The sequence below is a fragment of the Chroicocephalus ridibundus genome, chromosome 3 (genome assembly GCF_963924245.1).
Source record: "Chroicocephalus ridibundus chromosome 3, bChrRid1.1, whole genome shotgun sequence".
Classification (NCBI taxonomy): domain Eukaryota; kingdom Metazoa; phylum Chordata; class Aves; order Charadriiformes; family Laridae; genus Chroicocephalus; species Chroicocephalus ridibundus.
Window position 1 is genome coordinate 43,110,358 of NC_086286.1, and position 26,991 is coordinate 43,137,348.

The window sequence follows — 26,991 nt, forward strand, 5'->3', positions numbered from 1 at the left end:
CTTAACATAAGCCCATGGAGTAACAGAAGTCAAACCTCCCTACTTCAATATCTTTGTCTTTATATGGTTAATATTTAATAGAAGGAAAATATTGAAAAGCAGATGAAAATTTTGAGATTCATGACTAATTATGATTAATAGTTTTAATTTTACAACTGACTGTTCTGTAGAATTAATTCTGACTCCTTTGAGAATGTATTAGAAAATCTTTTCATTGATTTCAAAGAATAAATAACATGTTGCATTTTAACATAGGGAAAAATGTTTCTTTTTTGTTTTAAAATATCAAAGTATAACATGGAAGCTTACCTATTTAGAAAGTCATAAACGAACCCTTTAGAAAGCAGAGAATTGCATTTACATTGCTTGGCCATATTCTTGGAAATTCAATCAAGAAAAATGAGATCACCAAAACTTCCTTAAATTAGAGTGTAAAGGTAAGCAGGAGTAGGTGTAATTACAATCAAATTGTGCAACAATATCACTGTAGTTGTATCTTTATATCTTTCTGATATTATTAAACAAATATTTTAAAGGAGACATGCAGTATTTAAGTCATGTGAGTCTCCTTCTGATTTTGTTACGTGTGGTTCTACTGCATTTAATTTCTTTTAGGCCAAGCCTTCATCTGTAGATTTTCTGTGGTATCATTTTTCCAAGCAAAATCAATTCAACATCGATAAGGCAAAAATTTTAATTAAGATAATAATGTTTGTTACAATTTTTAAATTATAAGTAAATAAATATATTCATTTGGCAATCATTGTTTTTAACATTGCATTGTATGCAAAACCAGAGAGCCCTTGCTTTGGAAATGAAAGCAGGATGGAGGTTAAGATCACTTTTAAGATTTTATTTGGGAGAAATTAAAAAGAATAAAAGAATATGGTGACCTCTCTCTTCATGGGCACTGTGGAAGCAGACGTCTTTATGTCATGGGGATTTATCAACAACATTTAACTATGTTAAATATGATGCGTGAGAATAGCTGGTACCATGTATAGCAGTAAGAAATGCAGTAGGAAATTGTGTATTTTAGTAACTATTTAGTATTTGATTATAATAAGCATAGTGTTTTCCTATGAATGGCCACGTGGCAGAGGGAAGTCATGAAGGGTTTTGTGTTAATTCATCTCAAGCTCCAGATAGGAAGTTACACTTTTAATTACTCTGAAAGTTCTCACCAAATCAGAATTGTCTGCATAAGAGGATAAAATTAAATTTTGTTACAGTTTAAGTGCAAGAAATTGGGTTAATACAAGATGATAATTGGTTTGGTTTTGCTGTTTTCTTTGCAAGTCCTTGAAATATTCCTTCCAGACAAAGGATCGTTTGTGTTTTGTGATGGAGTATGTTAACGGAGGAGAGGTAAGTTTAAAAAAGATGCTCTGCACTTGTAATGGTAATGCTGTCACTGGGTTACACTTTCTAAAGGATATAATTTTTCTTGCCATTTTTGCTTTCTAGTATTTTTGAAGGTTTGTTTTTTTTAATTTAAAATGGTTTTATTTAAAAAAATGTAGGCGTGTTTTATATCTATGCTGTCAAAAGTAGTTTCTATTATTGAAAAACTAGACTGTTGTATCTTGAAAGATAATTTCATGGTAGAGAAGTAATTACAAATAGCTTGCTTACAAATAGCTACAAATAGCTTGATGTTTTTTCATCAAGCATATTATAGCATGTTATGGCATGAAATGGTCATAATCTGGTGCAAACAAGCAAAAATAATGTTGACTAGTTGTCTTTTTGTCCTAATGTGAAGGACATGTAGAGATGGGATGAGGGGCAATGGTTTTAAACTAGGGCAGAGTAGGTTTAGATTAGACATCAGGAAGACGTTCTTTATGATGAGGGTGGTGAGGCACTGGAACAGGTTGCCCAGAGAGGTGGTGGAGGCCCCATCCCTGGAGACGTTCAAGGCCAGGCTTGACGAGGCTCTGAGCAACCTCATCTAGTTAAAGATGTCCCTGCTTACTGCGGGGGGGTTGGACTAGATGACCTTTAAAGGTCCCTTCCAACCCAACACATTCTATGATTGCTGTGCTCTCTTCTTTGCTATCGCTGTTGCAAATACCTGTGAGAAAAAAGTGTTCATATTTTTCATCACTTTTGTCCCCCTCACTTGCTATGTACTCTGGAAATTTCAACTTAAGTGCTAAACTTCTTACAGTGTCATTAGCCTTTAAACTGTTACTGTCCTCTACTTGTTTACTGAAGAATGGAATATCAAAAACTATACCCGTCAAATGGAATTAAAGGGAATTGCAATCTAAGAAGAGGGCTTTTAGATACCTTTTAGGTGCTGTTTGCTATTCAGCCTGTATCTCCTTAAAATGTGAACCAGTGGTTTTTCCTTATTTTGTCTACTATATGCTGCATAGTAACGTTAAAGGAATGAGTGTTTCTACTAGCTGTTTTTATCAGAAAACTGTTTCTTCATCCAGGAATTATTGCAGCACGATACCATGTCTTGTGTTATCCTTTTGCTGTGTTCTCCTACAATAAAACTGTCTTCAACTCTGCTCCTAATGTCTGCGTACCCCCGGAGGGCCTGTCTTGCATTCATTTCTCTGGCAATTTGTAGGCCCATTCTGAGGCCCATTTACATCCTAACTCATCCATGGCCATCCTCTACCAGCCATGGCTCAACGTGGTGCTACAGGGCTCTCATATGGGAGGATGACTTGTTTGACTCAATATGTGTAAACTCAGTTCTGGACATCACAGGTGTTGAACCATTTTGGCTAGTTGAACTAGACACAAAAATCTTCCTCAGCAGTACTGGGATAACAGCCTTCTCTCGGACACTCAGCTGGCTTATTTGACATTGAACTTATGTCACCAATTTTAAGTCTGTGCTGTCTACAATGAGTTTTTAAAGTGATGCCTTATAAACTATCTAATTCTTCCTAGTTTCCTCTGTGTAAGACCTTATTGCATTTCTGTGATCTCGGGGGTTGCACTTGGAAAGTATGTTTTTAACGTCAGCCTATCATTTAGATACTCGCCTTTTTGAAAGATATCTTTTTGTCCTATTTGAATGCAGAACAGAATGCAGGCCACAGAGAAAGTTTTTGACTTCTTTCTTAAGACTGAGGATACTCTGTGTTTTGATTAGGCTTGAATCTTGCATTCCTCTGCATTGGGTGGTGCAGCTTTGTGGCAACTGCTGCAAACATCTCGTGCCATGGGTTTCTTGGTGGCAGCCTCCTTTTGCTTATTGGCATTTGGATGATTGCAGTGTGCTTTGACAAGAGTGGGTCGCTTTTTTCCAGGGATGATGCTCTAGTTTGTCAGTGTGGCTCATGTTCTTTGCTGATGGTTCCTTAATTCCGTGAAGCTAACCGTAAGTTCTTGCCACAGTGGGAAATAATGGCCTTTCAGAGTAGGCAGTTTTCTTTGAAGAAACTCTCTTGATTTGCTTATGTGCTTCTCTTTGACTAGAGATCTGGAATAGTAAGTTGGACAAGCTGTCCTGTTTAATAGGAAAATCTTGAATCTTACTGAATTTTCCTGTGAATTTCAGACTTCAGTCGCTATCTCCTAAGAAATGTTTGTAAAAATAGCTTTGTTATTAACTCAGAACTACTGAAGGTAAGTTACAATAAGTTTAGCCAGCATGTTAGCCATTGGGAAGCATATCTCCTATGCGGTACACAGACTTTTTTCTTTTGCTGCTTCCCTCTGCTGTTCTCTCTGTGCTCCAAGGAAGTTTCATTTCCTTACAATGGTTTCTCACTGTTGAAGGTGTTGAAAACTCATCTTCTAATTATATTCTTCCAGTGGGAAATTGACTGTAGCAGTACCATGTTGCTTTTGATTCTCTCCAGAGCTGTACTACCTTCAGTGTGTTTCTGTTTAAAATTCCTTTAGATTAAACATTTCTTTATAGTTAAACAGTTGTGCCTGAGTCAATTGCTTGGGAATTTTCATGGATTATGTCTTTCAGGAGCACATCACCCAAACAGTCCTCTGAATGAAGGAGTTCTTGAACTATGTTTCCATATTCTTGACTCTCACACAGGTGAAAGCAAGAAAATGCCACAATTGAGGCTTCTACTCTACAACAGTAATAAAAAGTGTAGTCAGTACTAGGAGTCTTCAGTTCTTCTTCCTATGGTTAGGAAGGAAAACAGTCACATAAGGGGTCACTGAATTTTATTCTGTAGAAGAAATTGTGTTAAGATGATGAATCTTCTATAGCTGTTAAAAGTCTAGATTTAATATCCCACCAGAATAGTAGCAATTTATCTTTGCCTTACCTTGCCTATGTAACTTCAAGTTAGTTAGGCTCAGTTAATAAGGGGACACGTTATAATGAAAATGTAACTACATCAGTTCTGCTGGTCTATGTGTGTGTTTTTTTACAATGTACAAAGTATTACCGTGTTGAATTCTCTTTTGACTTCCTTTAAATAAAAAAAAAAACGTGTTCTGTAGCTAAATATATTTAAGCAAAACATTAGAGGATTTTTTCAAGCAAATTATTCAGATGGAAACATTGAATACGTTTTTCTTATACTGACAATTTTCACAGTTAATTTTCTTCTGTTTAAGGGCCAAATCTTGAAATCTTTGTTGTGGGCTGAAAGCTTAACTTTTTTTGTGTTGGTATTGGACTCCGTGGATGAATGGTTTAGCAATGTGTATTGGTCATAAACTATGTTGCAGTATAGAGCTAGAAGGATACTTCTAGCATTATGATTACGTCCCAATGCCTTTGTTATACTGAAGGAATTACATTAAAGTAGTGTTAAGACGTTGACATTAGATTTTAGAAAAAAATGTTCATCTGGTTTAGTTGAGATGACCAAATTCATTATCAAGTCTTTGAAATGGCATATTTTATGAGTGAGTGCTAAAAAAGTACATGCAGTATTGCATGATAAACTGTGTTCTTTACCTTGGTTCAAAATATAGAAAATTCATGTACATATTTTTAAATAAGTAAAACTATCAGTACTTATAGATGAAAACAGGCCTACTTTAAAGACAGGAAAACCTTTTCATTTTTGTACAGTTTTTGCTGTTCTTGTCCTATTAACATTTTGAAAAAAAATGATTAATGCTGTATTGATGGTTTTCCTGGTAGTATTGATTTGCCTGCTCTTCCTTTTGTAGCACATATAATTTTGAGTACTATGTGATTGCAATACGTCGGTAATACATTACAGTGTTCCCCCAACTTCCAGGCCATACAGAATGCTATAAACTGTGGTACAAAAATGTTATTCTAAGAATGGCTCTTTATTGTTGGGGAATACTTTTGGAGTGTATGTTTCCCATTTTTTATTTCCAACATTTTGCTTTGAAGTTTGAAAAGCTTTAGGAATGAAATCTATTACATACTTTACTCTGCAGAGTACACCGATTCACCTGACTAATAAGTTGATTAACTTCCTTGCTTTGCACTTTCAGGGTAATTTCAAATTCCGTACTTTGTAACAAACTTATTTGGTAATTATCTGTATAATAAAATTAGACTCTAGAATTTGTTCAGGTGGTTTCTCCACACCAGAATTCTGAATCTCTGTTCTGCTTGGCAATTTTTTTCCACAGCTCTTACTTCAATTCATTAGGCAAGAGAGAACTAAATGGTTTGTTGTAATTGAACAAGTGCTATTACTGTCTAGAAAAAAAGACAGAGGATTTACAACCTACCTAATGAAAAGTAACTGAATATTGTTCTTAGCTTTGTTGTTTTTGTATTGGTTGTGTCTGGTTTTGTTTTCCTAAACTCTAATAAATGAGAAAATGTTCCTTAGCCTAAAATTACAATAGTCCAACATAAGGGTCCTGTATTTCTTTGGGTATAGAATGTACCTAGAAGCAGTATAAAGTCTGAAACAATAAACAAATAATTCAAAATCTCAAGACTGCTACTGCAAATGCTTTGCAAAAGAGTCAAATCAACAGTCAAATATAAAATGTGTTTGATTGCAGAGCTGAGCAAACAGCAAGAGCCAGTCATACGACCTTCAACATGCTAAATAGGTCACTAGCATGTGTAGAAGTTTAACATATCGATTGATATAAGGTTGTGTCTTTTATATATTTGGCATGCTTGGGTTTGCAGTTGAATATACTTTTTATGTTTGATCTTTTTTTTATTTGTCAAAATTTTTCCATTAAAATTTTTTATTAGGGAAAAAAACCATGGAAACATTGTTGTTCAGTTTTAAATAAAGACATACCAGGAAATTTATAGCTCCAGTCCTCACTGTAACTATAGCACCCTCGTGTATGCCATCAAAAATGTTACGGGCAAAATGGCTTTCTTTGTGCCAAAGCTATTTCTGTTGCAGTTGCAATGACTTTATATCACATATTTAATAACTGTAAGTCAATAAATAGTATGAATGTTGGAAGCTTTTTTCATAACCTTCCATCAGATTTCTTCTTTTCCTTCTCTCACTTAGTGAGTCTAATCTTTATGTTCTCACAATTGTAAATAGAGCCTGGTGGCATAATTATTCCAAAATAGTGAACCAACTAAATAATTAGCTGAAAATAATGCTGTAATCTCACTGAATTAGATTTTTCTATTATAATTTTGAAGTTTGCATTAGTATCTTTAGCGTATATCTGAGTGTATGAGTTCACTTTTAACGTGCATTTTTATATCTAAATGTACATTCAAGAGTAGCATGCGTGGTTTGATGACAGCTCTGCTAGGTGCTATAACAATATGAAGAATGCTTCATATTGGACTGACGGACTGTAGTGTCATATATAACATTAAAATAAACTGACTTGGAAACTCATAGTCTCTTTGGCAAACAGAGCTGTTGCTAGTTGTTTCTCGCTGGTCATTTTACTTTGAAGTTAGCCTTTTGAATTAATAGCAAGAATATTTTGTTGGAAATAAAGACAAAAGAAAATAAATTTGTTATGTTAACTTGTCAGGTTATCAACTATCAGATTCAAATTGGGAGACTTTTCTACAGAAACTAATACATCTGTTGATGACAAGTATCTTGAGGTTTAAAATTTTCTAAGACTTTGCTGCTCAGCTACCAGATTAGTCTCTTTGATAGAGAAAATCGCAATAGCGCTTTTGCATAGGTATGGAGGTAGGGCTAACTGGAGGTTATATTATAAATTTTTGGAATGTGTTTGCTATTTGTACATATTAAATAGGGATCTGAAACTTGGCCTTTATTTTGAATTACTTTGAATCTATCAAAACAAATAAAACTCTTAAAAATTAGTGACATGAGCTCATTACTTATGAAAGAGACCACAAAAGAACCATAAATGCATAAATTACATAAATTTTATATTTTGCTTTATTGGGATGAAGATCTACTTAGTGGCATTTGTTTCCTATTTAAATCTTGCAAAAATGTGTGAAAAAGACCCCACAAATTGAGAAAAATATTTATTCTTTTCCTGATTTTGTAATGTGTGAGGCACTTCATGAAGGCAGCCTTCCTTGCTTAGTCTGTCTGGGTCTTTTGCCCAGCGTAAAGCTGGCGGTTGAGCAGTCCTCAGTAGAGAATGCAGGTTACTACACGGAGGGCTGATGTCACCACCAGGGATTGGTTCTTAAACAAGGAAAGAGCAGCAGGAGCAACTGAAATAACTACAAAATAATGATTCTCCTTGCCACGCAGCTATTCCATTTTTATATAGGGTGCCTTGAGAATTCAAAAAGAAATTGAAAGGGGAATGCAGATACATTTAAATCATACTGCAGTTTCTGTTTTTGTGAAGTCTCTGCTTATACAAATATATGCTGCCAAAGGGTTCAGTGTAGTGGGAAGTTTGTTTAGGTTCAGCAGAAATAATGAACATTTTTTGAAGTACAACTGTCAGGCAAGAAGTTGGCTTCTAGGTGTTCATAGGATTGACTTTTTAATTACATTTTGAAAAGTCCGCATACTGAAAATAGCTGCAGTAGTTCTTACACAGTTCTGTGCCATGTGAGCAGTCTAGATTTCCTACAGGTGTAAAGTAGGATGTGGTAGTGACAGATTAAGCACATTATTGGCTTTTTGGTTGGTTGGTTTGGGAGGTTTTTTTGTACCTACCCTACCATTTCAGAATTCTCACCTACTTGATATTTTCAACAGTGAAAATAAAAAAACCCCATGTTGTTATGGATTTCCTTGTCTATATTTGATTTATAAATGATCACGTGTTCTGTATTTCTGTTTTATTGATTTTTAGCTCTTGTGGTAAAACCAAAAACATTGTAACTTGAACGAGTAAGGCAGGCGGACCCTTTGGTCTGAAGCAGAATACAGAAATGTACTCACTAATGGTTGTTTAAGGACTTTCCCAGGCTTTCTTAACACAGTAAATAAAACTAACCATTTTAGAAAGCATTTAAATTTCATAGCCAAATTCTGCTTTTTTAGGTGTTGTTCCAGGTTCTGAGGGTGACGTTTTATCCAATAAGATGCGACAACCTTACAGAATGTCACCTTGCACTTTTTCATTGCAGCTGAAGTTACTGGCAGTATGTAATGACTGATATTTTTCACTGAAAGACTTCAGTTGAAGTAGTGTCTGCAAAGTGCTGTCACTTATAAAGTGTTAGAGACAAAAACCCCAAAGAAATGTTTTCGTTGTAGCAGAGAAATACACTAAGTACATAGATTCATTTTTATAAGCCCTAAGCAGTTGGTTTGCTTTTTCTAGTAATATTGCTAGTAGTATGAACGTGCTGTTTCTGTAAAATGCCAGTTCACCTGTTCAGTCAAAGTCTGCTGAAGAACTAGACTTTTTTTAGTTCAAAGAAAAGTTACTAAAATACTGGAAAACTTAAGGCGGATCCAGAATCTGAGTATTTTAATGATATTTCTCAGTGGCTTAAAATAAAAATCTGAGGAAGTGGTGGAGGGAGAAGTACAGAATGATGTTGCTGCATACTTCTTCTCCCCCCCCGCACCCCCCTCTGGTAACTGAAGGTTAAATGAGTAGCAAGCAGAATGCCTTAAACAAGATTGGTATATTGATTAAAACGCTGATTTAACAGCTCGCTTTCTCCCTTTGGAAACCTGGAAAAGATAAGCCAGCTGCTGTCTAAGAGTGCTGAGTGTCCACTGAGAGTACACTATCTATCATCACAATATGGTGATGAGAGGTGTTTTATGTTTGTGTTAATTTCCCCCACTAAATCAGTAATTATTACAATCCTGTCCCTGCTGTTTACCCTGCAGCTGTTTTTCCATTTGTCGAGAGAGCGGGTGTTCTCAGAGGACCGCACACGCTTCTATGGTGCAGAAATTGTCTCTGCCCTGGACTATCTGCATTCTGGGAAGATTGTGTACCGTGATCTCAAGGTAAAAAAAGAAAAAAAAGTAATCAAATTTTTGTTTTTGCAGAGACTATTGGGACAAACACGAAGTAATTATAAAGTTGCACTATTCAGAGTTAATGGGGAAAAAAAAAATCTGTGTTCAGTTTAAAGTTCTATATATGCCAAAGGAAGCCATTTGATACAGTAATCTATAGATAGGTACATTACTTGACTTGATTAAAAAAAGAAACAGCATACCTTGGTGATAGCACTTGAAGGAAGTTTAAATTTCTGATCCTTTTTTTTTCCCCCATTACTTATAACTTAACTTGGATTTCAACACAAATCTCAAATATAATTCTCAATGTCCCCAAACAAGGGAAATGGGGAATTGGGACAATGTGACTGCATTCTGTTTATCTCACCAAAGAGTTATGTTCTTGTATGATTTGAAAACATTTAAAACAATTCAGAATACTTCAATAGGAAAAGAATTCCAACCTTAATTTTAAAGTTATTTTGTCTTTTGTGTCTTGTGAAAGATTCATAATACTGGAATGTAGTTTGTCTTAGATTTGCGTGCGTATGCAGTTGTGTATCCTCTGTTGCCTGAAGCTCCAGGTACTCTGTGACACAATATGGCTGTGTTCTATGGAAAATAACCTCTGCTTTCAACAGGAACATTAACTTATGTGGGAAGAACCTCTAAATTCCACAACCAGGCTATTCTATTTCTGTCTCAAGCCTTTAATTTCTTGTATGGGAAATTGTGCTTTCCCATTATACATGTGCACTAGTGGAGTTCATTCATGGACTCCTTTGTCCAGGAGCCGAGGAGAGGGAGGCAATGGTAGGCAAGTTCTGCTCAGGGAGGCAGACAGAAACAAAATACCGGGTTACCTGTTTGTAGCAGAATCTGTTGTAATAACATGAGATGCTGTGACATCTTGGAAAACTATGGAATTGTCTGGTCAGGAAATAATAGGTCATGATTTTTTATTTAAATTTTAAATAATAAGGAAAGAGAAAGTTGACACCATTAATTTTCTATTGCTGTTCTCATCTACTTTGCATCTTCTTTGTATGATACTGTTAGACTCAACAGGAAATACATACCTTTGAATTGTATTTCAGGCTTTGTGCAGACTTAGGAAGAGAGGGCTATCATTGCTTTTTGTTGGTATTTTCACTACACACCTTGTAATTAGAAAAAACCCACCCTTTATCTATTGAGAAAATCTGTTCGGAAGTATGTTTTACTTGTTTTTAGTTCTATCTGTATTTAAAGTATTGCTAATAAAAAGCTTTTGGGAAAGTGATGTTAGCCGTGCTTTTGAGATAGTCCACAGTAAATATGGCAGCAGTTCGTATTCCTGTTCTTTAAATACTTCATAACGGGCTGCATTCTGTTTTCATATTTCAAAGCAAGAATCATGTATTTAAAAAGCGTGCAGAAGTACACATACACAATTCAACAATAGTGTTCTTTGCAAGTATACAAGGAGGAATTTACCTCAGGGTTTCGTTTTTATCAGTAGCCTCTCTTTTGTCTGTTACTGTAAAGGTTGTGGAAGATGCAGATATTTTAAGGATTTATAGATATATACTAACTCTTTCATGGCAGTATAGTAAGTAAAATGCATCTTGATAACTGAAGGTCATGAAACAGCAAAGGAAACCTATGAAGTCTTACCAAATGTTAGTCGTGATTTTAACCTTGAATTACTTGATTATATCTTGAGAATATTTAGAGAATTATTTTTCTTTCTGTCTATGGCAGATGCATCAAACTTGTAAAACTTCAGAATGAAAGGTCACGCTTTGATTGACCTGGGATTTACTATTGTGAACTGTATTAAAGTATTAAATAATTATTTAAGTTGTATAACAGTAAACATTGTTAAATGCTGTGATATAATAGATCCTGTAATATTTTTTTTTAATTGCAAACAAATTACATTCTTTTGCAAGCAGTAACTCTGTATCTTTTTTACAAAATTGTGTAATGCATCGGCCTGTGCTATTAAGAAATACTAAGGGAACATTTTTTTTCCCCCAACACACAGTTAGAAAATCTAATGTTGGATAAAGATGGACACATAAAAATTACAGATTTCGGACTTTGCAAAGAAGGAATCACAGACGCAGCAACTATGAAAACATTCTGTGGTACTCCAGAATACTTGGCACCTGAGGTATGATTTAGAATATATTCTTGTAATGCAGTATAAAGTGTTTACTTTTCATTTAATTCTAGACTGTGATGTTTATATGCTGAAAACTGTTCATTGTAGTAGAGAAATGACGGTCTGCCCGATTAATACTAGGCAGTTGTTATTCAGAATTGTATGTGCTACTATTCTTTGTGGTGATTGTATATATATCGATGCTGTGCTTCTTAGTGTTTAAAAAGGCCTCTAACATTCATTTTCTTTCTCATGTTTGCCTTCCTCTGCTAAAGTTTTATCTTCTGATGATTTCTTCAAAAATAATCTTCCATCTGTCTGTCACTTGGAACATATGATCCTGCTTAACTGAGCTGCGTAACTGGTGTTTATATAGACTCAGTGGAGGCGAGGGGGAATAGGCAGGTACTGAGTTTGCTGGGTTTTATCCGAACTCCCCTAGTTGCAGGGAGAGGGAGCTGAAATTTTAGATGTTTCTGCTAAAAACAGTTGAGTGTATCAGCCTCAGAACTGGTTGAGGTGGGCACCAAAACTTAACTGTTTCCTAGTATGTGAGCAGAAGTGGCATCCCAGAGCATGCCACCCCATCTTTACCTTTAGCTAGCACTTGGAGTGCCAAACATCACACTTCCTGAGGACTGATAAAAAGATGGACGTGAAGACAATGTGTTGGTTCCCTTTGCAGCTCTGGTTTGGCCACTTGAGAACCTGTTGCAGAAGCTCAAGTCACCCAAATGATCTGCTCCAGTATTAGTGCTGACAGCTCTGCCACTGATGCCTACTGAAAAAAACAAGGGAAGCAATATCCAAATTGTCATTTTGTCCTGTCTGGCTTCAGTCAACAGTACTGATTGTGGTGCTCAGAAATGTCATTCTGCCTCTCCCCTGGAGTTGCCAAACACAACTCCAGTATTTACGTGAAAGACAGCATTATTTTTTTACTTAATGCCAAGGATTCTGTGGATGCTGAATTAGCCCTTATTTCCATTCTTGTCAGCATTCAAGATGGCTCATTGACCTGAGTCGTCTAGTCAACCTAAAGGGCTTTACAAGGCCGTTCAGTTCTACCATTTGTTTTAAGAAGTGTCCTTCAAGGGACTCCCCACCGTTCTGGATCACAGCAAGATCTTTTGATACGTGCCTTTTCTCCAACCAGAAAGCAAACATCAGTATTCTTAGGAGTCACTAACTTCATCCATCTGGTTCCATCTTCCTTGATTCTTTCAGCAGTGAAATCTGAGCAGTCATGCTCTCACATTGCAGGTTTGAAGTACCTAAATGATTTTGGTTGGTTGAGTGTATTCATTTCATCTGTTTGGTGAGTTACCAGCTGCTCTAGCTACGAAGGCAAAGTCACTGATACCTGGTCTCCTTTGCAGAATCCTGTCCCACAGATTCCAAGGTAGACTTAGATGCAGATTGTTGGTATCCTGTTTGGCAATTTCTGACATCTCCTTTGTGTTTAGTGCAGGGACACTCATTAGTTATCTACATTTAAGGATTCCAGAGCTATTCTTAACCTGCTTTGAATTTTTTATGGCTGCTTAGAAGAAGTTGCAGATTCGCCTGTTGGGCTTGGTACAGTGGCCACTTTTCTTGTGTTCTGTACCCAGAATCTGTTCAATAAGAACACAAGGGATGATACTGTCATCACTGGCATAGACTACAGGTGTCATTGCCAGCTCTTACCCCCTCATTGTCTTCTTGTCAGCTGTCTTGAAAACATTCTCAAAGAGTGCAAATATCCTGATCAGTTGCTTTCATCTGCTTCTCCATGTCTCATTTTTGGAAACATGTTAGCTCTCTTCCATTGAACTTGGCAAGGGATCATTCTGGGTTTTAGACACTTACCACAAGTTACTTGATCCAGTTTGCCTTTCTGTTCTCTAGCAGTCCCACTCCTCTCCTCCACCTCGCATTATGAATATTTTTGGAGACCCACCCTCTACAAATCTCTTTTGAAAGAAATTGACTCTTCATTAACCCCGGGAGCCACAGAACTCATACCCTTTTACCTCAGAGGTAAAGGGTTTAGAGCAAGCAGCTTGGACAGGTTACTGGTACGGCATAGGAAGACTCAACAACCTTTATTCACACGTTCTTATTTAAAAGGGTGAAGCTAGCACTATATGGACACTACTGCAAAAAATGCACTTTCCCTTCATACTCTCTGCTGCTACAGTGGTGTTTACTGGTGCATTGGCTGGATAGTTGCTCACCTGAGACAATTGTATCCATTTTTATACCTGGGACAGCTGACAGATAAAGGGACCATCAAGAGACTGGGTCCTCCAGTCTATTCATGTGCGTGTGCCAGAGAATGAATGTGCAGAAATCACTTCTCACTGCAGTTCAGGCCACAGAAATCATTACCAGATGCCAAGGATTTACTACCTTTGACAAATTGCAGATCATGAGAACCTAGTATTACAGCTGGACTTTAATCCTGTTACCACAGTGAATTCCTGCTTGTTTATCCCAAGACAAATGGCAGCATATACTTATGTTTTGCCTGGTTGTGATAAGTGTAAAGGCAGATACCTTTTAGCCTTTCTTTAGAAGCAAGATGTTCTCCAGTTATGTGGAGAAATCCATTCAGCATCTGTCCTTTTAATAATACCCTTGCATCCTCCTCTTTCATCTAGGTTGGTTGTGATGGGTGCATCCCTTCTGCGGGCCTTTTCATTCAGTTTCCCATGTACTTGTTGGCTGGTGGTAGAGGACGCTAGGACAGTGTACTGTGTAATGTGTAGGGGTAACCTGAGGTTGCTGTCTACCAGCCGTGAAGCAGTTGTCCCAGGAACCTTGCACTGGTGGGAATCAGCCTGAGAACTGACTTAGTATTTTCTTTTGTATTAATTCAGTGTTGCGGATTCAGCTCCAAACAAGAACTTGAGCTTGGTTCTCCAAATGCTTTTTGGACCATTGTTTGAAGCATACAGTCCCGCTCACTATTCCATCTTTTTGCAAAAACTAGATTGGAGTTGCTTCCAACAGGAAAATAGGGAAGTAGCTAAGCCAGGGTAAGGTGGATTTCCTCCTTCCATCACATTCTGTCAGGTGAAGGTGTCCTTGTGAATCCATATGGAATCATTTCCCAAGGTGATTTCACAACTACACATAATTGGAAAATAAGCATACCTGTTGCTGTGTTTTCTACGCAAACCTTGTTTCTGAGATCAAAGTAGTCCTTCTCACGCTCTGTTGAAAAGGCTCTTTCATCTCACATTGATAGGGCCTGACCTTTCATATAGTATCTGAGACTGGCTGCTGATAGAACAATGCCCCTGTCCAAATGAACAGTAAATGGATGGTGGGCCACAGGAAAAAAAATGTAATGAGATTGCCAGTTTGGAGCCAATTTTCATGTCTGGAGCTAGAATTACTTTTCTGGACCGTCACCGATTTATTGTTCATGGCACCCACCTGCAAGTTTATGTGTACCTTCACCAAGCACTGTGCTGTTGCAGGGCTTCCAGCTAGGTGGTCCACAGGTACATTCCCTTCCCGTTGTCCTCTCCTAGTTCTTCCCTGTTATCCAATGCCAGTATTCTACAGTTTAAAGAAAACTAAAGTAGTATTGACTGTGCTTTGTCTTACATAGTTATGTGCTAAGCATAAAAGGTGGTAGGGTATGAATATGTTCTCTAGGAAGAAAATAGTTGCCACTGTCAAATAGCAGGGCTTATATATATGTTTATAGTACAGATGTACATTTTGGTCACAGTTATTGAAGAATGAGTAAGTTAACTTTTTATTTGGGAAATTATATAGTTTTTGGAGAATAATTTGGTTATCTGAAGTAGTGAAATTCCTTTATCATTTGCAGTAGAACTTATGCAAGAATCATTTTTTTGTCTGTAAGTGTAGTGGTAATACTTAATAGTTCCTTTTGCTCTAAGAATCTGCAGTATTCCCCATCTGAGAGGCATAAAATATTTTGTAATTTCTCATTCCTTAGTAGTTTTTTCAGGAAGAAGAGACTGTTTCTTAGGAGTCTGTTTCCACTGTTATCCTTCAGAGTATGCTATCACATTAGAGATCATTGTGATGTCAGACAATAAACGTAGATCCAATGAGAAAAAGACGAATTGTGATCCCATTTAGGAAGCACAGATGTACTCTTGATTTTTTTCAGAGAAAGTCCACAAAATGTTACTTTTGCAGTTTTGGAGCGGCAGAGGCAGGACAGGACCATATGTCTTTTCCAGACAGTATCACTTGCTTTATAAAGAAAGAATAAAACTGAGAAAGTACTTGTACTTGTAAATATACCTGCAAGACATTTAAAAGCAGTTTGGAATTTAATAGTTTTCAGTTGATCGTCAAGGATCAAAGACCTGCTAATAAAGATACAGACCTATACAGGCTTTCTTTAATAGAACATTCAGGAAATGAAGCTACTTGGGCAGAGAAATAAGAGTTCTTGCAGCTCCAATTATTTGTAAGGGTAATTTCTTATATGAGATTGCAGTTCTGGCTCTCTGCATTTCAGTTCAGGTTCTTAGGAGTAAGTGCACAGTCTTAGTTACAGAACGGCAGTCACTGTGGTACTAAGTTTTGGTGTCACAGGAGGTACAAGTTTAAATACCAGAAATTTATTTTGAAGCTTTTAATCTTTTTAATAACAGGAGAGAAGATGTTTTGGCTATGAACAAGTCTGTAAGGGACTTAGTGGATGATAATCAAATGACTGTTCATAAATGTAGACAGTCAATGATTTTTAGGTGTATTCTAGTAACGGGGAAAATGGTAGGACCTTGTTAAGTTTTATTAGTGTAAAATTACAGACTAGGTAGATGAATGCTCTTCTATAAGAATGGTAGTCTTTTATTTAAAAAAAAAAAAATAGGAAGACCATTTCAATATAGTTTATGCAGTTACTATCACTTAAAGGCATGTGACCAGAGTAGATTGATAGCCTTTGTCTATAGGCATGAGAAGATCTGCATGTCTTGTAACTTACTTTAAAATGAGACCAGTGGAAGACACAGGAAATATTAAGATAAGTTACACAATGCTTGATTGTCTGGTAATTTTTGGTGATCTTTCTTTTAGAAATGAGTGAGAGAGATCATATGTAATCAATTATTTCCCTGAGTTTTATCTCAGAGAAATGAAAGGTAAAATTCTTTTATCAAGAAGCAACTGCTGTCTTTCTTCGCTTATCACATAATTTCTTGCTGCCAGCATTTCTTTTTGGGAAGGGTATGGCTTTGATGTTGCTGTGACCCAAAATCTAGAGCTTGGCCATCAAAGTTCAGTGGCTGAATTTCAGCAAGGGGAAGCACAGTACCCTGTACTGCAGGGACGGTTATAGCAAGAAAAAGCACTTTTGCTGTGTTTACAGGAACTGAAGTTGAATTTTCTAAGAATGTTGTGGTATATGCAGATTATAAAATGTTGCAGCGGAGGCAGAAAAAGCATTTTATCACTGGTGCAACTTTACATTTATTTCATTCTTTTAAAGCTTGCTTGTGTTGGATCAGGATATTTGCCAAAGGCAGTCTGGTAAATTTTTTGGCTGAGAATATGATGATCTGCCATGTAGCTTGGCTGATAGGAGTTAAAACTAAGTGATGTATAGGCAGAGGGAGAACCACAGAAATGCACTGAAACAGACTTGCATGAAAAGCGATGTTTTTAGTTTTTGCAGACATCATAGCAAAGCGGTGTTTTAAACAGGGATTTTAAGCACATAGAAGTGGCAATGTGAATGTTACAGAAGAGCTCCTTCAGGTGTGGGAAAAAGCATGAAGGTGCTTGTTTGCAAAGGACTCGATGAAAGTAGCCAACATCTGAGCCAACAAACTGAGGCAGGGCAACAGAGAGAGATATGCTGAGGTGAGGATGTAAAAAGACCAGCATGTTATGCTGCAGAGAAAATGAAGTTGCATGGATAAAAGTCAAGGCCTTTTCTTTTACTTTTTTTTTTTCTTTTTCTTTTTTAATAATGGGGAGAGGAAAAAAAAGAATTTGAGTAAAATAAGAAGGAGGATAGCAAGGGAGGTTAACAGGAAGTAAAAGGAATTCATGAAACGAATCTAATGATCTCACAGGTAGATTGATAGGCGAGAAAACACAGCTTAGAGATAGAGAAGGTTTTTCTGATGGGGAAAAATGTGGTTGTGGTCAGGAAAGAGCTTGAACAAAAGACAGTTATGTTATTTTGTTAATTTTCTCTTAATAGAAACTATTGGAATGTTTTGCAGAGAGAGACAAAAGGCGGGAGAAATTGATGAGCAACTTAAAGAGGAGCTCGCTGGAGAGTTGTTTGGTTAGGAATACAGAGGAACTGACGGACAGAATAATTTTTGTTGTGGCTGATGCAGTTTCATTTTTATCTCCTTTTCCTTTAAATTTCATTTGAATTTAAAGATCATTGAGGCATTGAAGTAATGTGCTTTTTGAAATTCTATGCAACTTTTATATAAATAATAGGTATATGCCATTATTTTCCACCTCCAGAACTACTGAAGAGAAAAGCTAATAGGGGAAAAGGGGAAAAATTGTGGAAAATGGCACAAATTATGGGAAAGCGGCTATTAAGACGTTGCTAAATGGCATCTGCATTCACAAGACTTTAAGTCCACTATGAACTTCTATGAGTTGGAACAATGCTGTTGAGAGAGACAGTGGAAAAGAAACTTTATGTTAGGCTGTCTTCCATCATGCTCTAAAGCGCAAGTTTGCATATTTGGTTACCTCTGGTGATCATTAATGGAGACTGTTGGTGGCTTTTTGGGTTTATTTTGGGGAAGGGGTAGTTCCTGTTCTTACTAGGCTTCTTTTTATTTTCTTCACTTCTGTTAATTCATTTTTTAGAGAACGGATAATAAGACACTCCACCAAATTGTATGTGTTGATAAAAATATATTGGTATTTTAGTTCATAGTGATTTTGCTAAAGACCTGAGAGGCCTGTAAGGGTGCTCTAACAAGACAGAAAGAATTGCATACGTGAAATCCTCCTACAGTGAGCTTAATGTGTTTTTGAAAGGCGGGAGGTTAAGTTTGTTTCTCTAGCTTTAGACCTGTTTTGTTCTTTTCACATTAAAACTGTATTAAGAAGTGCATTTACAATCAGAAATGCCCTGCTGAAGCACGATAAAGTTCTGGAAATAGACACTTCCGCCATTCAGCTTTTGTGCCTTGATGGCAATTTCCAGTTACTTTGCACCTAGAAGCAGTATCTGCCGCATTGTTACAGAATTGCATTGCATTTCAATGTATTTCTGCTCTTGGCTTAGTGTCTTTGCTTCTCCAGCATTTCCGAGAGATTGCATCCACCCTTGTAATTATGAGAGTCCTTTATTCCTTGTCCTGTAGTGTCTTGGAGAGAAGACACAGTCTGTGGCTGTCCAGAAGTAGGCTGCTTGTAGCATCTTATCCTGTGCCTCAGGCAACATTGTGCAGACAGACTCAGTCAGGATGGATGTGTGAACTCGTGTGGATGTATTTCTGGGTTTTGTTCCTCTCTTTGAATATAATCTTTTTAGTGCTGAGCTAATTATGTAGTCTCAGTTTTACTGTTGAGTTAGAGTACCTGATCAACTTTCCAACTGTAAAACAGTTTGAAAATCAAATGTAGCTTACATGCAAGACCCAACAAAATTAGAAGTGTTAAGTACGTTTTGGCAGTTCACTTTTATTATGCCCAGTCCTCAAATGTACCAGCAGACAATCATCTGAATGTTAGTTATTTTTCACATGCTTATGTGATCACACAAAAAGTACATGCTAAAAAGAAGCAGATGGTGACAGATGGGGAAGGTTGAATAAGGTGGTTTTGGAAACCTAGAAAAATGCACTTCTGTAATAGTGTAAAAATAAAAATTCTTTGATCGCCAAGTTAGAATGAACAAAATAGAGTGCCCCCTCCCCCCCAAAAAAAACCCCACCACCCAAAAGAACTTTACTGATAGAAAGAAATGAAACCTATGGATGTTCAGTGTGTATAAAGTATGTTCTATAGTGTTGTTTTGTCCAAGGATGGAACATAAGTTTTAGCCAGAGACTCGGAAAGGTGGCAGTTGTATTTTTAATTCCTTTTAAAATGATGCATTCAAATCAATTGCTTTCCATGCTCAAAGAATGCTATCAAAAGGGTCATTCTTTAATGTCACATATTGGTAGTGTTGTAGGTTGTGATAATATTTTGCTTCTGATGTCATGAAAAAGATTTTAAAGCTCTTATTACAATGGTAAATAAATTACGCATGTAATGGGGATAGCTGGACAACTACAGCTGATCTGTAACAGGTAGCATTATTTCTTTGTCATACAGGCAAATGTAAAACTAAGTAGAGAGGGTATAACCAACAAAAAAATAACATCCACATCCAAGGACCTACCCTACTATGAGGATTGAAGATTTGCTTGTTCATTTGCATTACTAAATGGAGTATTAACATCCGTATCTATTGTGTGATATAAACAAACACACAAAAAGAGATTCCTTTTTAAAAAATTTCAATGATGAGATGTGTTTTACTCCATAAAATAAGAAGTATCTAATCTGATAAATATTTATTTGCTAAATCTTTATAATTGAATAGGTGTTTGTCTTATGCTACAGTATGAGCCATTACTGCTTCCTGGTGAGAGAGAATGCTTGTCTTTTGATTGTTGGCTTTTGCTTAAATCCAAAAAAGCCCCAACTTCTGGTAACTTGTACTTATTTTCCTGAAAGTATGGTTAGTTTGCTCAGCACCCAAACACTGTAGTTATGTTGTTGTGCTTTGCTTAACTAATTTTCTTTTGGCTTCAGAAGGGTAGTTCAAGTTTATTTACTCTCTGTTTACCTAGATGCTTCATGCATATTCTGATTCTTAGCAGAAGCACAATAGAATTTATTTTACCTGTGGAAATGTGGTTTAGTGTTGGCGTGTGCTCTTGAACAGCTGTCTGTTGTATATTTGGCTACATTTTATTTCTGGGTGAGGACCAGTGGGGGGTATGAGGAGCAATAGCATCTATGCCTGAAAATAATTTTCCTTTTTGATTTATGGGAGATTCACAATGTGGAATTTTCTCTTTACACTAGAACTCCAAATTTTTTTTTTTTTATGTTGCAACGAAATGGAAATGCAAAAAGTTGTTTTATCTTGAACTGCTAGCACCTCATGAAAATTCAAATGTGGTCTTTTTTCTGTTTTGTTATCACTTATTGTATTTTAGTGTACCACATTGTGTCATCTTATGCTCCTAAGTCGTCAAAAATGTAGTGATTTGAATTTGGGCATTTTTGTCAGCTTGGCATTGCCAGCAGGGCCCTGAGATGAACATGATCGAATGTGGACAAGGCAGGATGTCCAGAGCAGAACATCATTTATTTGCAATAACCAGTATCAGGCTCAAAAGATGGGGAGCATTTAGAAGGGGCATGGAAGCATTGCTCAGTTAGACATACAGAAGAGTTGCTGCAACAACAGATAAATTAGCAGAAGAGTTAGACTTTCTCCTGAAGCCAGATAACCAATGATGTAACAAGAATTTGAATTTTCATGCAATCTGGTTAATCTCACCAGACACAAAAACTAATTGTCCACATGAAGTATCAGGCTTCTCAAGGGGAAAGATGTAACAAATATGCAAAAATAATACAACAAACAAAAGACTAGAAAAAGATTAGCTCCGCACTGCCCATAAATAAACTGTTGTATTCAAACCAGAACTTTAAAGCAGAGAGCAATTTTCTAATAAACCCCACATTTTTGTGTAAAACAAATAAGCATGACAATTCTTACAAAGATTATTTCAATAACATTCTTGAAGCTTTTTTTTCCATTAATTTTCATTTAATCAATGCAAACATTATTTCCATCTCAGCGAAAGCCTTTAGTTTTTCCAAGAGTAATGAAGCGTTAACAAAAGCTGAACAAATGCTGTTTAACATCAGTAAAAATTCAAAATCATTTCAGGAAGAATGAACAACCGGAAAGAAGTATCACAGCATTATCATTATTTATTACTTCTTACACAGCTTGCATCTTATGGCGGTGTATGTTATGGAGACTACTGCTAGTGCAGTGATAATTAATACAGATATGAACAGGTCTGCAGTTTTTCTTCCAACAGCTCCGAGCTGGTAGAGTTATGAGAGACAAGTGCCATCTTTCTGTAGACTGAAATAATCTTCTGTTTTAACTTGCTACCTTCTATGAAAGGTGTCTATGAGGGGTCTTTTTAATGGGATTTCTTTCCTTGGGTTCTTTTGTTTTCGTTTGGGATTTTTTTTGGGATTTTTGGTAGGCTCTTGGGGGTTTTTTTTGGGGGGTGGGGTGAGGGGGTTAGGGGTTTTGTTTGTTTCTTTGTTTGCCAGGGTTGCCATTGACTTCTTACAGTCCTTTGTGAGAATACTTTTTTCCACTGCAATAGCTTAAATTTTTTTTCTTTCCTTCTTTTCTTTTTTTTTTTTTTTTTTTTTATTAAATATAGTAATTAATATTGCATGCTCTTTACTCTCGGAGGCTTTGCTTAATTCACATTTATACCAGAATGCACCATTTCTGGTGCAGGACAATGTGCACCAGTAAATGAAAAAAATTTTAGTTTCCTATTTTTTTTTAAGGATACATAATGAAAAGCTAGGTAAGATGGGGGAAATCGCTAGTACAAAAACGTATCGGGAAGACAGTCTGCATTAGGACTACAAGTAAGGCAGCGGCGCAAGCCAGATACAAAATGGAGAAAAACTACCCGCAAAAACTAGAGCAGTAGAAAATAATAGAAAACTTTCTTCATTTACTTAATTCTCAGGTATCCATTTCCCAGGGTATCTATAACCTTGACATTTTGTCTTTTCAGTTCTGTATAATAAAAGCAATGACTATTCATTCAAGTGTTTTTTACTATTGATGCAGCAATGCTTTCACTGTTCATACCAAAATACAGTTACAGTAACTAAATTGGTATAGTACTTGGCAAACATACCTTTCTGCAAGAAAGATTTTCGTACATTTGGATAAAAGTCTGTTTCTAGAAATGTGCGTTACCTTTGTTCATTAGTGTTAGATTATACACTTCCTCATTGCTGCAGTTGTTTCCGCAATTGATAGAAAGTTCTAGCAAATATACTTTTTAACTTTTGTTGAATAATACGTGGGTGAATATTTGTTAGCAGACCAACAACTGCAGCGATAAAAACGTGTGAAGGGTTACCAGGAATACTTAAAGAACATACACTCCACCTGAACTGTAAGGTTAATTGAAAACAGTTTTTTCCCCTTAAATTAACAGTACATTGGTGTATCCAAGTTCTCAGTTTTCTTTCACAACATAGGTGTGCAGACAGTTTGTTTAGATGTTTAAATATTTTCCCATCTGTTCTGTCAAAATTATTGATTGAGCAACAAGCTATTTGTGATGTCCTATCAGAAAGTCTATATTTAATGTATTAACAGAAACCATAACTGGTCAAAAATGTAATTGCTTTTCCAATAAGTTGCCTCGTTATCCAGCAGAAAGTATGAATACTGTGTTTTGATATTGTTCTTTTAAAGATAAAATCTAAGCTGTCAACCGGATTTTACAAGATTGACAAAGAATTGTGTGAAGCTTATTATGCTCAAGGTTATTGCTAAATTTTTCTGTGCTTCCAGAGTCCAGAATTTACAGCAACTAACTGCCATTTAGAGGTCTGTGGGCACTACATTTCTTGGTTGTGTGAATTTCTGCTGTGTAACCAAAAATCTTCCAGAGGCTGCTCATCAGGGATGTTTTGTTTCAAGAAAATGCAGTAAAAACAGAATTGAGGGATTTTCTACACTCATCTCAGTTTGTGTCTGAGGCAGTCACAGCTTGTCCAGTATTCTGTGATTAGTGAAGTATCAGAGAATCCTAGTTTCACTGAAGGCAGGGGGAAATACATGATTGACTCAAGATGGGCACAGACTTATGGTCACCTGTTATACTGCTGGCTAACCTCCTAAAAAAAATTTATTTTCACAGAATCTTGTAAAAGCGTTGCATATGTTTGTATCGACTTCTCTTTGGCTGACTCATTTAATTGCCTGCTTGCTAAGTCTCTGCCCCAAGCCCTTGTAAATAAGAGTTTGCAGATGTGTCTCAAGCTGCTGTAGCCCAGAAACTTTCGGCTCTGGCAACTGAAGAAATATCTTTTCATTGGTTTTCACCATAAAAATTAAATGGACATAAAATTCTGTGGACTGTATGTTAGGCTCTTAAAGGAGCAATGTACCTAAAGCAAAGGACACCTGGAGATGTATCGACTGGTAAACCGAAAGATTAAAATCTGCTACCACTGGTGAAGTAGAGGAGGAAGTCTTAATGGATTTTGTTTTCTGGGAAAGAGAAAACTTCCAGTGGTACTAATGATTTTTATTAATATTTTTGAGTCCAAGACACTGGACTTTTCAGTAGTGGGGAGTGTTATTATAAGATTGCTTTTTTGTCAATAAATGCATATATGAGAATTTTTTTTTTTCTGATCTGTAGTTACTTGTCAGCAAAATGAATTGTTATGTGTGAGGGGCAAACACAATTGAATTACTGTGCTCTTAGCGGCACTGCAGTGTGTTTGTGTTGCCTTAGTCATCACAAAGGCAAAGTTTAGGCTGTGAACTGAATTTTTTATTTTGTATGTAGGGCTTGATGGTCTTTGCTGTCTGTATGAAACACTGTCCCATCGTATACTTGGCCATTGCCAATGATACTCTGGAGAAACGCCAAAGTGTCCAGAGGCGGTGGAGTCACTGGAGAATACTTTGTTTTCCCTTGTTCCAGTTGGCTATTCCTGCTATCTCAGTAAATTTAAAAATGAGTTGGGTTGCCTTTAGACCACAATACAAATTAAAGTTTTAAGGTGAATAAATAGCTTTCCCTTAGCTGAAACTATAATGTTGTCCAGTGCCTCTAAAAACATCCATAAAAGCTCTAAAGTAACCTGCATGTGCCTGGAAGCAGATGCCTGGCTAATGTTTCTTGCTCGTTAGAAAGTGCGTGTGTTACTTAACCTCTTGCATATTTATCTAAGACTGGAAAAACACAAACTTCAGTAGCACCTCTGCAGCTTTTTTAAAAGCATCCGTTTACACCCAGGCTGTGTCTTTGTGTTGCAGGTGTAAGTGTAAGTTTTAGAGGAGCATCAACCTGTAAAAACCACAAGGCTTTCAGTGCAGCAAATGAGTTTATGCTCACTTTGGAGCCCTGTTACACTGCCGTCCTGTTTCATCTCCCTCTCAGCTTCTATGGGAACTGAAAAAGTTCTTGACTAGTGTAAACATCACTTGCCAACAACCAAAAGAATGCGTTATCAACATTATTCTCATACTAAATCCAAAACACAGCAGCTACTGGAAAGAAAATTAACTCTATCCCAGCTGAAACCAGGACAACTGCGGGAGTGTTTAGAGAAATACAGGTTGGGAAGAGAATCAGGCCCTTGATCTTCCCATGAAGTGATTACAGCTGTTGGAGCTGCCTGTGTGTGCAGGAATAATGGGCAGAGTCAGAGTAACTTCTGTGGTGTAACTTTGGGGCAGAGTTTGACAAGCATCTATTTCTGCTGCAATGTGCGTCCGATGCTGCCTGCCGTGGTGTTCTCAGTGGTGCTGCTACAACTCTTCACGTGGCAATTGAGTGGCTTAGGTCAGAAAACTTGATTCAGGTGAAAAATAACCCAGGGCGAAACCTTTTTTTTCCCTTTTTTTCTTAGTACTAGTCTACTCTCTGGATGTAGTGTGTTGCATAGTTTTGGCAAGGTAAGGGAAGTTGTGGTGAGCGTGAGTTAGGCTGGCACTGCCTTGGAAAGAGACAGTTACTGAACCAGAGACCTAAAAACTAAGGGAGTAAGATTCCCTTAAGTAATAAAAATGATGTTAATTTTTTGAGTTTTAATTTCCCATAATCTGTGATATCATCCAGGATGAACTGCAGTCAGCTCACCTCCTGCTTTACTCGGCACTGGGAAGTCACTTGGGTACAGTGACGACGTGAGGTGTAAAATAGGGATAAGTGACTATATATGTTATCCACACAGTGAAGTTGCATTGTGCTGGCGCTCTCATCTCCTAAAACCTCACCTAGATCTTGATGAGGTGGCTTGGGATTTTGGCACCCCACATGTGTGAAGCAGATGAAAGAAGGAGAGTCGTATATCTGAAGTGATCTGACTGTTTAAACAAATTTTGTGCAAGAAAGCACCTAACTTCATCTTTACTCCATGAAAACACACCTCACTGGAGTATGTACTTGGTGTAGCTGCTCTTTCTGTAGCTTATGGGTTCTGTGTGATACCCCTAGGAAATATGAATATGTTACTTCAAAACAGATACCAGAGTGGTTGAGCTTGTGCCCTTTCCGATGGTTTTGGTGGCCCTGCTGCCTTTCGTAGTATGACCTCAAAGGGACTGGGTTGTTAGGACAGTGTATTTCACTTAAAGACAAATTTGTGGGCCCTTATAGGTGGGGACAAGAATTGGCTGGAGATGATGGAGGCAGCTTTTAAGGGAACCGTACAAAGTCCAAGACATCAAACTTTCCACTGTGTGAGTGCCTGGCCAAGTGCTCTAGACTGGTACCCGACATGTACAAGGATACCCCACAAATACTGGAGGGACAGCAGTATCAGCCCTCGCAGTGTCAGCCCTCGCAGCCAAAGGCGGCATTTTAAAAGCAGGTATCCACCTCACGGTAGGCAAAAGGCTGAATTATTCATGGGTATACGAAGCCTGCAGCTGTGTGTCTTGTTCATTTTAGCACCGAGTTGAAGCTTTCTTGACCTATGTTTAGTGTAATTAAAAACAAATCCCTCAAATCCAAGAATTGTTTGGAAAGGATTCTGTAGTGCTAGGGCGGTGCGTATAGACATGTTCTCATGCCTGCCCTAATTGTATGGATTTGGTCGTAGGAGCTGCTGGACTCCAGCACTTCCATTGATTAGTCACAGTCTACAAATCCTGGAGTTTCTTAGCACCATGAGGAGTAGAAATTACTTAAAGAAAATAATTGTGTGTATTTACTGTGAACGCATTATGCACAATTTTATTATATTTATATTAAAATAAGTTGAGATGCATTTTGCTTTATTTAGACTATTTTCAGGCTGTTTTCCCTTCGCCTAAATGAAACCCTTTTGATGCTCTTGCTTGTCTGGCTGGCTGTAAACCAGGTATTTAAACAAAAATAAAGAGTTGCCAGTTTTGCCAGCTGGGGATGAGAACCCGGCTGGTGATATGCGGGTTCGGGAGGCAGTTAATCCAGCTTTTATGCTTTTTTATGATTTTATGTAAAAAGAGGTTAAAAATCACATTTGGCTCTTTCTTTGTACCACTGTTTTGTTGCTGTTGTGGGAATGCAGCAAAAGGTTGCTCATACTTTTTATTATTATTAGGTAAAGTCCTGCATAAATTAGGTAAAGCCCCAGATACAGTTTGCTTTAGCTGTTGGCCATGTGATTTGCCTTGTTCAGAGAATGATACGTTTTATCTTCCCATTGCTTTCTTTTATAAATCACACATGCAAACCACACCTCAACTTGTAAAAAGAATCTACCACTGCCTCACAATTTTACATATTTTACTAGCTTCAAAGG

At 37.0% G+C, this 26,991-nt stretch overlaps 1 protein-coding gene across 3 annotated transcripts in view; it reads left to right on the forward strand.

Moving 5' to 3' along the window:
• AKT3 (AKT serine/threonine kinase 3) overlaps positions 1 to 26,991 on the forward strand; it is a 157,446-nt gene that overhangs the window by 107,013 nt on the left and 23,442 nt on the right. For all 3 annotated transcript variants that reach the window (XM_063328923.1, XM_063328922.1, XM_063328924.1), the window contains exons 8-10: positions 1,300 to 1,368; positions 9,171 to 9,293; positions 11,317 to 11,445. In XM_063328923.1, the coding sequence (XP_063184993.1) occupies positions 1,300 to 1,368; positions 9,171 to 9,293; positions 11,317 to 11,445 (321 nt within the window). The remainder of the gene's footprint in view (positions 1 to 1,299; positions 1,369 to 9,170; positions 9,294 to 11,316; positions 11,446 to 26,991) is intronic.